We start from the raw sequence: 11,707 nt of genomic DNA, 5'->3' as shown, positions 1-11,707 counted from the left end.
AGAGTGAGAGCACTCTGCAGTAAAAATGGCATGGCCATTCCCTGGTTTCATTGTGTTCAGGCATATTGCACAAGTACCCTGCATATTTTATGCATAAAAATGTGAAAACAAGATTCAGATGCAGAATAAAGAGTATACACAACATAGTCAACACAGGGATCCCATTTTTATCAACCAAGTTCCTTGTAGACATAAAAAAGACCCCACAAATTATTTGAATGATTTAATTTATATACAATGTCAGTGCAAAGATTTTTATATTGTCAATCAAACATAAACGTCAGATCATGAAAAACATTTGGCTTTAATCATAACTACATATGAATCATACATATAATTGACTGTGATTTATTGACAGTGCAAAACTTTTTACACTGACATTATATCAAAATTAAACTCATTTGAAATCAACATTTAGCTTTTGAAGAACTCTAGAATGTTAATACAAATATCTTAAGCTTTTACAACTATCTAAATTAATCTTTGTCACAAATGAAAAGAATCTGCATCTTCCCCACAAACATATTAAAATTTTACAAGTGCGATGTCAAACTAATTTTGAAGCTCAATTGTCCAAATAAAGCTAAATTGTAAAATTGACTGTGGTTGAAAGGTAAGCCAACCAGAGGCAACAACCAGTCCAAATTACTAAGTATGTGTTTGGTTCTACAATGAAAAAAATTGACTTTGAATGAATTGATTTTAAAGTTTGTTGACAATAAAGTTGTTTATATTTTTGGATACATTCACGTAAAAGTGTGTTGACAATAAATTTGGGTTTAAAAATCACATTTTGAGTCAAAAGATGCAAATCCTAGCTTCAAATTAGAATAATTTCTAAAGACAAAATCAATTCCAATCAAAATCACCCGAATATGTCAAAATCAATTTTATATGTGTGGAATCACTTTCAACCTTGTTACCGTGAAACCAAATATATACTAAATATACAATAAGTTCAAATCCAACTGGCAAAGGCAGTGTAATATGGACCAAAGCTTTTTAAGATAAAGTTATTATTAATTTAACAAATTCAATAATAAAAAAACATGGCCATTCTATACTAATATCTGCATTAGTAAGTTATTAAAATAGATAAATTAAAAAAAAGAAGCAAGTTCACTGAATGGCAAATCTGAACAGTGGTGAAATAAAGTGGTCTTTAAAGAATGCAAAGATTTGCAAAGGTCACTATTAGCACATTATAGTGTCTAACACTGCCTTCTTGTCCCAATGTAGGTCCACCCACTCACTAATAACACCAAAATGCATAAAAAGATGAAATAGAATACAACCCATCTTTACCACACATTCCCACTTAGATGCCAAGATTCTCAAATAAATCTACCACTTATTACAAACATAAAAACAAGGTCAACGTTTCATGATCAAACCAAATCCTTTGAGTACACCAAGGGAAAATAAAATATAAATGTAAATAAAATAATATAATATAATAACCAACATACTCTAAAAAAATAATAAAGGGTAAGACAAAGTCTCTAATCACAACTCTAACATTGAAGCTTTCAAGACATTGACTAATAAAATATAAATGACATCGAAAGAAGGAGAAATCAAAGATGAATTATTCAATGATGTAATATTTTATTTTATTTTAGTACATTGTTTATCCTGCAAAATTTCAACTTTTACTTTGTCCACATAGATGAATTTCACATTCAATGGTTATGGGGTTGTTTTGTTTTGTTTATACCCTTATTCTTATAATGGAAATGAGAAAGAAATAATATACATAAACTCTGACACTTCATATTAAAGGCGTGTTCATATGTTCAGCACTGACACAACAACAATACATGTGATTACATTCAATCATTTCTATTTTCTCAAATTATTGTTGGTGTTTACGTATCAGGGCCGTGCCCAATGCTTCATAAATAATGCATCCACATCCACAAAATTGAAGACTAATTAATAAGTACTAAGAAACAAGAAGAACGGTCTTAAATGCAAACAATTTCTAAATGAGACTAGTAACTAACTGGTCCTCCTCTCCACTATATGCCATTCCCCACTCATAATGGTTTTGAAAACAACACAACCACAAGAATAAAACGTATTCAGAATAGTCAAAAAGATTGAGTCACACTCCACCCAATTGAAAGATAAAAAGACAAGCAAAAAATCAACCCTTGATTACAACATTAAATTGACCTCCATCTAGTCCTTTTCATTGATTGCAAAAATAGTAACTAAACTTTAGGTGTTGATAATAATTATAATGGTAATTTTCTCCTTACACTACAAAAAGGGTAATTGAAAAGGATAAAAATAAAACCTATAAAGCAACAATACAAACGCAACACAAACACCAGACATAACACTGATACCTCAACACCAATGATAATTTGAAAAAATTAATTAATTAAATGTAATCAATAGATTGGTGTGGGACACTGACACGTGTTGGACATAGGAACACATCTTAGATAAGTCCGGTGAGTAAACCCAAAATAGTGCAAAACTTTTGACTTGAATCTACCATGGAGATTCAATGGTGAAGTTGAAGCAAAAGGGAAACTTTAGAAACACCCCATAAAAAATAAAAGATAAAAACTGAAACTTTATTTGTGGAATATAAACAAACGAGTAAAGGGTAGTGGAAAGTGCTAACCTTGGGGAATTTGGGTAACCGGAGCCCAGAGGAAGACGGTGACTTTTTACTTTGACTATAACCAGAGGTGTCACCGGCATGAGAAACAGCGGAGGAAGGGATGGAGCCGGAAAAGCTTACGGCGGCGGTGTTGAGAGATGAAGAGGGATCATCATCTAAAGGTTTTGGAATGTGAACACAAGAATTCAAGCCAAGAGCTATTTTCACTTTTCTCCATTTGCTTCCCATAACTTTTGTTTTTGATCCCAAAAGGTTTGAATTTGACAGTTAGATTATTAAGCAGTGACCCAAAAGGGTGTGGAAGTTGGAGATGAATGTAAGTGTGTGAAAGATTTTAACTTTGTTGTGATGGGAAGGAAACATGTTAGAAATGAAAGGAACATGAGGTTTAGGGAGAGAGAGAGAGAGAGAGAGAGAGAGAGAGAGGTTTTTGTAATTAATTGATGAAGGTTGTTGAGGTGAGAGATGATGAATGGTAAGTGGTGACAGGTTGGAGTGGAGTAGCTGAGATGGAATTCAATATTGTTGTACCAAAATTATAAAATCAAAAGTCTATCATGTTTTTTTTTAGCAAAGATAATTAGAGCATCTCCAATACTAAAAACACTTATAATTAATGGCTTAAGTAAAGTTTTCATCTAACTTTAAAATAATGAGTTATTTATTATCAAGAGCTTGGGTATAGTTAAAGGGGTTGTCTCTTTCAACATGTCGAATTATGGTATGAATATTTAGTGCAACAATTCCTCAAACATAATTATTGAATGTGTTACAAATTATAAATTTTTCAATAGTCAAATACATAAAAGAATTTATTATGAATTTCACAATTTATTCCACAATTTATGGTAGTTGTTTTTGAAAGGCCATTTAAAGGATTTCACTAAACGAACTTTTCAATTTAAAGATGTGTGAAAGATTTATGTTGAAAATGAGTATTAATAAATTCACAAAAAAATTATTATCAATACAAAGAAAATTAAGTCAATACTATTTTGGTTGGGCCAAATAATGTGTCATGTTGTTCACCATTAAATCGACATATGAGCATATTCAATATTTCTTGGAAGTGGTATAGTCATTTACACATTACAACTTTTTTCAATCATCGTTTCAATACATGATTTTCAGAGACCATTTCATTAATGAGGACCATCGGAGAAAGTTCTTCAGTCTAAGACTTCGCAATAAACTTATTCGAAATATAGCCTCTAAAAAAATAGGTTTTGATGAAATTCATTGACATGTTTTTTTAGGGATCACCATATAATGCCTTTGAAAAGACATAAATTATCTTATCTTTGATAGCAAAACTATCATCAGAGTTGGCCTCAACAATTAGATTAATAGCCAACACACTTTCGTTCTCAATTATATAATCAAAGTTAATCCACTACAAGAATTGAAGGAATTTGTGAGGGTCAAAAACCCTCACAGAGGAGGGAAAGCAGCCACAACAGAGACCTTTGTGGCGGCCAAAACGACTATAAATTTTAATTTTTCGTTACCATTTGTGAGGGCCAAAGCTTCCACAAATTTCTCTTTTTGGGATGGTTTAGGCCGCCACAAATTCCTCCTTTTGTGAAGACTTGGGTCGCCACAAATGTTAAAGCTGATTAAAAAAAATTACTTTTGTGGGGGGTCTAGGCCACCACAAATTTCTCTTTTTGTGAGGGCTTTGGCCGCCACAAAGGATGAAACGGATTAAAAAAAAAAGATTTTGTGAAGATTTAGGCTGCCACAAAATTTTGACTTTATTAAAAAAATAATTTTATTAAATTTGAAATTAATATTAAAAAATGATATAATATATAATAAATTAATTTTAATATAAATTAAAATTTTAAATTAAAAATATAATATTACAATTTAACTAAAATTTAAAATATAATATTAAAATTTAAATTTAAAAATTAAAATAAATATTATATATAAAAGTATAATATTAATATTAATTAAAGTAATTACTATCAAACTAAATAAAACATTCAAAAATTAATAAATTATGTCATACAAACCAAAAATTAAACACACCATAATTAAATAATTATGTATAATGTATTCATACAAACCAAAAATAAAATTATCAAAAATAAAATTAAAATTAAATTACAAGGTAGAGAAAAAACTTGGAGAAATAATATTTATAGAGATTGTAGAGAAAATTTAGAAAGAAAGTTTATAGAGAAGGTAGAAATTAAAAATGATAAGAGGAGTGATATTTATAGAAAAATCTTGATGATTTGTGGCGGGCAAAACAGCCACAAAATCCAACGGTAACTGAAGCATTTGTGGCGGCTTTTACGGTCACAAATAACGACCAATTTAAATTTTAGTATTTGTGAGGACTTTTTCGGTCAGTAATTTGTGAGAGTTTTTTTCGGCCACAAGATATTTGTAAATTTGACCACAAAATGAGTATTTTCTTGTAGTGATCCTACTTTTGGTCCTATTGAAAATGAGTTTTGAATTGCTTGGAAAACTCCTCATGATTATTTCCTTAAGTTTAATGTGGACAATGCTCATAACACTAATGATTTATCTTTCATATGATTGTTGTCATTAAGGATGCATTAGATATTCAGTGAGAGTCTCCTCCTTTATGTTCTACACTTTGATTTTAAAATGGATGTATACTTTATGTTATGATTTTTTGCAAAAATAAAGTTTATGAGGTTATTATTATTATTATAACATTTGTTATTGTGTGTAAATGCTAAATTCACACTTAAGGACTTCAATTTGATCTAACTAAAGACTTCAATTGGATAGTTATAAATAGATTTGATTTAGAGATCACATTGTATGAAATTTTCATGTCACTCATCCATATAGATCTATGTTATCAAGTGCATTGATGCAGGTCGTTAGGGTCGGGGTCCGCCACCTTATATGTCAGTTACGACAATTGTAGTGATCTCATTATTGATGTATGAGGTGGACTAAATTGTAAAGAGAAATACTGATATAATTATGAAGATAAATTGTTCAAGTGGGAATTGTTGAAATATTTTTATTATTTTATTATATTTTAATAATAATACGTGGACAAATGTCTTTGTTTTAATTATATTAGTTATTTATCAATTAGGATCCTCAATTGATTAGTGATCAAATTAAATAAAAAGACTAATTAAATTTCTAATTAGTTTAATTAATTAATTAATATGAACTCAAATATGAGTGAATGTCCAATGGTCCATTTGAAAATAATGAAAAGCTTAACATGTCAATCGTCCGATAAATCTAAATATTTCTATCTTTGATGAATTATCATTTCGTAAATCCTAAAGTTATGAAGATTTTATGTTTATTCTATGTTTATAGCATGTTTAATTAACTATCAATTTTCAAAAAGTAAATTTAATAGATTGAGCCCTTCATCTAATATTTTTTTATTAAAAAAAAAGCAGCTTGACTTAAGCCTTCTTCAATTGATTATCAAAGAAACCGTGTTAAAATAGTCCACAACTATTTTGAATGAGGCTTGATCGAATATATGATGTTGAAAGCCAACTCTCCAATCCAAATGATAGCTTGAAGCAAATTATATGCTTTCCCTTCAAGCACTTTCATCAAAAGTAAATATTAAGGTTTTGCAGATAAGTCTCTTAAAGACATACATTAAAGAATTTATAAAAAAAAAGTCTAAGTTAAACGATTATCAATATTACAAATAACATTTCTAATACAAATTTATCAATGAGTTAACCAATACCCGAGAGCATTTATTAGCAAACTTGCTTCCAATCATTATTAGACCATAGACGGTCACCCTTCAAGTTGTTTGCAAACTATTACTAACTAAATTATGGTCCGCGCGCTGCACGGATATTAATTAATTAATTTTATAAGTATTATAAATAATATTTTATATATTATAAATATAGTTATCTTATAATATTACTTTATTGTCCATCTCTTTCGACTTTGACACGTTTGGATGTTGTGTTCTCGATATTGACCTATTGAAAGAGTCCTTAAGAAGAAGATAAGGTGGATATAGAAGGAATTATTTTAGATACCTTAGGTCATGTTGAATAAATGTGCAAAGTTAAAGGAGGTGATGCAGAGTATTTCTAGAAAGGAATGTGAAGATTGAAGGAGTTTTTGTTGTTGTTGATAATTTAGTATTTTTTGGAGGAGCTAATTTAGTTATTTGGTCATTTTGCAAAAAATCCGCCTAGTAGGAAGGTCAAAGAAATGAGAAATTTTGGTAGGACTAGTCCATCTGTAAACTAGAGATATAATGGAGGGCTAACCCAAATGTGAAATAACCTCGACAAAAGAAAGATGAGGAAAAAACTAAAGGTCAGCCTTGACTTTTGACGGTTGTTTTCAGTATCAATTTATTAGAGTGCTTGACCAACCTAAGAATATAGACAAGGTCGATACCTACTCGGAAGTAGGGTGGAAATACTAAATGTATTAGTTATTTTGGAAGACAACTGACCGAATGGCAATGGGGTCATCCTTTGCGGATCCCATGAGGCATGGCCAATCCTATAAGGCATGCTTCTAACACGCGTGTCCTTATTTTGTATCATCCCGATCATTAACAAATATTGCAATAATATAGAGATCACACGCTCAAATTAAGGCTGCGTTTGGGATTACGGGACACTATACAAATTTATCCATATTTTTTTATTGAAAAGTAATATTTTATTAATAAGAAAACAAGACACAATTATAAACATAAGATAGCAAAGAGACTAAACACAACCATGACCAACATCATATAATTCAACCATATAAGTTTCTTACACATGTTCAAAGACAAACAAACCAATTACTTTAGATTGAGATTCTATAGTCTTTATATTTATCTGAATATATTTCATTTTTTCAACTTCAAACTCAAATCAACTATATATGATTTATCGAAATTAACCATAAGTCTGATAATATTTTACAAGTAAAGATAATACTAATAATGTTGACAGTTATCTTCAATTCAGAGACATCGCACATAGATAAAAAAAAACAAATAACATCACATCAAAACGAAAAACAAAACAATGTCACATTCAAATGACTAAATCACAAAAAAAAAATGTTAATGTTGAATTATATTGTAGCGTAGTCTAAATTTATTTGTTTTATTAGTATGATTTTTTAATTACGAGCATGAGAAGTGGTTGTAAAAAAAAATTATTGAATGTATTTAATCAAGAGTTTGAAATTAATTTTATTAAAGATTTACATATACTTTAAATCAATTTTAGGTATTTAAAAGTTTTAACTAATTATTTGTGCAATTGAATTATAGTTATGTTGATATGTACCAAAAATAAATTTTATTAAAAAATAATTTAATTTTATGCAATACTTAAATTTTCATTTATTTTTTAACATTCAAATTATCATTATAATAAGAAAAATAAAAATAAAAAATAGCACTCAATTATAAATATATAATTTAATTGATAAAAATTAAGATTGATAAAAATTAAGTATTAACATATTTTTTCAAAACACATATATATAGTAAACTTTTGTTGATTATATTTTTTAATATATTCATATATTATAATTTTAAATAAATTTGTGTATTTTAATAATTGGAAGTAACTTATTTAATAATTTTTCATATATTCTTATTTTATGATTATTTTTTATAAATTTGTGTATTATGTGACAAATAAAATATATATTTTTATTTATAAAATGTTACTAAAAAACGGATTGACATAAATTGAAAGAAATTATAAATGGATTGACAATAATGAGTAATTGAATTTTTAACGTATAAAATCATTACTCACCATAATTGGAATAATATAATTGTCCATTAAATGAGATATTTATGTCTATATTTATGAGTGATTAGGTGATTTTTTTCCATTGAATTTAATGACTAATAATATAAATTATTACGATTGGTAAATGACTAATAATATTATAAAATAATTTGATAATAATATAAATTATAAATTATTATCAAATTGTAAAATAATTTATAAATTATAAATTTATTATAAATAATTATAAAATAATTTTATAATTTATAAATTCATTATAAATTATTACCATTGGTAAATGACTAATAATATTATAAAATAATTTATAAATTTATTATAAAATAACTTATAAAATAATTTGATAATAATATAAATTATAAATTATTATCAAATTGTAAAATAATTTTTAAATTATAAATTTATTATAAATAATTGTAAAATAATTTTATAATTTATAAATTTATAAAATAATATTATTATTGAGAGGAAGATTGAAGGAGATTAGGCAGAGCATGATTGAGAGGGGAGAACGGAGAAGAGGTCACATCAGCTAAAAGCTGATGTAAGAAATATTTGTATAGATGGATGAAATAGAATGAGGTGGCATTTGGGAGTCTGTTTTAAATATATATAATAGATAATAAATTTATTAGTGTAACATCTGAATATTTTTATATTTATTATATTATTATATTTTATCTTAATGATTGTATTCATTTAGTGATATATTTTATGTCATCATGTGTTTCTAATTTCTATGTTTTTAAATATCTAAATTGGTTAAATCTTTAATTTAATAATAGAATTAATTTATATAAAAAAATCATATATTATTAGTCAATTATAATTGAACCGTTTAAGATATTTGATTTTTATTAAATTATTTTTATAAATTATTTTGTGATGTGCGAACATTATAAAATATTTTATATTAATGGTATATTACAATTAAACTCTTTAATAATATTTGCAAGTAGGTTAAATTCAAATAATAGATACTTTATTATTATTTTTTGTAGAATGTTAGTTTAGAAATATTATTATATCTAAAATAATACTTTATTGAGAAATTGCCATCAATTGTTAGTTGTTAGTGTAAATAAATTTTATATTGTCAACAAATTTTAACCACTCATATGCATAATTTTAAAAATAATTATATTTAATATTAAATATTTTAATAATTTAATTGTTGTAATTGATGGTATAAAAGACTTTTATATTAACGGTGTACGTAAATTAAATTATCCTCTATTTTAAAAGAGAAATACTAAGAGTTTAAATATAAAAAATGTATTATAATTTATGTAAGTTATACTTTAAAATTGTTAAAAGTGTAATTTGTTAATCAAAAATTAATTTTTATTTTCTTTTTATTTTGCTTAACAAATGTACTTAAAGCACTTGTATAGTATCACTCATTTTAAAATAATATAAAATAAATTTTATGATAATAATACCTTTAAAGAAAAGTATGTATTTTTTTTATAAGTTTGTAATATGTATCGACACCCTTCTTTTTATATTCATGTATCGACACTCCGTTGTGACTTTGTATTTGCTACATTAATGGTAAGTCTTCTTTAAAAAAATATTTTGTCTCTAAATATAAGTCCATTTACTATTTATTAAATGTATTTATGATTCTTTTTAAAATATATTTCTTATTAATTATATTAATTTGTCTTGAAAGATGAGAATTAAATTGAATATATTTATAAACAAGTAATTTAGTAATAGTAATAAACAAAATATACACATTAATTACATTACTAACTTTTTTTAATATATGTGAATATGCGATAGATTTTTATAAAAAGGGACGGAGGTAGAATGCTTGTTAATGCACCCCTTTCTAAAGTGTTACATCTTAAATATAAGAATAGATTTAATTGATGTTTACTTTTTTTTTAAGAACGTTTAAGAAAAACTGATGAAAGACAAATGAAGATATTGTGTTGTTTCTTTCTATCATACTGTCTCATGGGGTAATAAATATGTGGATTGCCTATTCAACCATACATCTTTTTTTGAAGTTGTTCTCATGACTTAGATGAACTATTCCCTCAATTGCGCCCTATCCTCCTTGTTAAGAATGTAGTCTTTGTTTCTTTTTGATCTTTTCTTTCTTTTTTAATAAGAAAATACAAACTTTGTTATCTCGATCATGAAAATTAATGTCTAATTTATGAAATTTGTTTAAAAAAATTAAGTAAAATAAACTCAAAGAACTATATAAACAAACAAAAGAGTAAATAAAAATATTCAAAAATATATATAAATTTATATTAAATCATCACGAAACATGTATTTTTGCATCTAATTACTTCTTTCTTAAAATATTAACACTATAATAAGGTGATTATAAATATTTTGTTTTAAAGATTTACATATTTTCACTGCATATATATTATTGAGACTTAAACACATTCTTTAAACCATAATATTTAAATTTATTCATAATTTTTAATTTTTTTAGCATACATATATATAGTCTATTTTGTACTATTTGCATTTTGAAGAAAAGTGGGTCAAATACATAATGTATTTGATTTACACAAATACAAATTCGCTAAAAGAGTATATAAAATTGAGAATAACATAAATATAAATTCATTAAAAATAAAAAAAGATGAATCTGCGAATAAATTTAACAAGATTAAAGTGCATGCAATATACGTGCATCTGAAATTTGCAATATTGATGACGTTAAAGTCATTAATTGAATTCAACTGATATAGATATACGGTAATTTGTCAATCTAAATAAAATGAACACCGTAATGAGACGAAAAAACTAAATAATATCGCACTTAATTGACGAGATAATGAAAAAACACAAAGAAAAATAGATTTGTACACGTGAAAATCTCTTATTAAAGTAAAATGATAGCGAGAAAATAATATAAATATATGATTTTGGATAAAAAAATAGTCACAAATAACCTCTATTCTATGAACTGAAGAAGAAAGAAAGGACAAAAAAAATTAATTTGTAGCAGCTAAGTCTTCATTTCAAGTTATTTTATAAATAAATCAAATGACTATTGAACATAACATTTTGATGTCAAATATATAGTTGACTTAAATACACTTTTTATTTTTTTAATTTTACATTAAATGAATTTTTAATCTCTTCATTTATAAAATCTATTTTATATAGTTTGTGTCTATTATTTTTTTTTTACCAAAAACGATGTTCATTCATTTAATTGATAAAATACATTTATGAAAAATAATACAAACTCATAAAATTACATTATATATATATATATATATATATATATATATATATATATATATATATATATATAAGAAAAAAAAAA

General features: G+C 25.8%; 1 protein-coding gene across 1 annotated transcript in view; it reads right to left on the bottom strand.

Annotated features, from left to right (window-relative positions):
• Positions 1-3,231, bottom strand: part of LOC101500025 (E3 ubiquitin-protein ligase WAV3-like) — a 5,401-nt gene extending 2,170 nt beyond the window's left edge. Inside the window, exons 1-2 of the mRNA XM_073370144.1 lie at positions 2,639-3,231; positions 1-78 (exon numbers count right to left, since the gene is read on the bottom strand). Coding sequence (XP_073226245.1) covers positions 1-78; positions 2,639-2,866 — 306 coding nt within the window. The 5' untranslated portion in view covers positions 2,867-3,231. The remainder of the gene's footprint in view (positions 79-2,638) is intronic.
• Between the last annotated feature and the right edge of the window lie 8,476 nt (positions 3,232-11,707).

Source organism: Cicer arietinum, chromosome 6 (genome assembly GCF_000331145.2).
Source record: "Cicer arietinum cultivar CDC Frontier isolate Library 1 chromosome 6, Cicar.CDCFrontier_v2.0, whole genome shotgun sequence".
In the NCBI taxonomy this organism is placed as follows: Eukaryota; Viridiplantae; Streptophyta; class Magnoliopsida; order Fabales; family Fabaceae; genus Cicer; species Cicer arietinum.
Note: the sequence above shows the minus strand (reverse complement) of the source record. Positions and strands in the feature narration are given on the sequence as shown.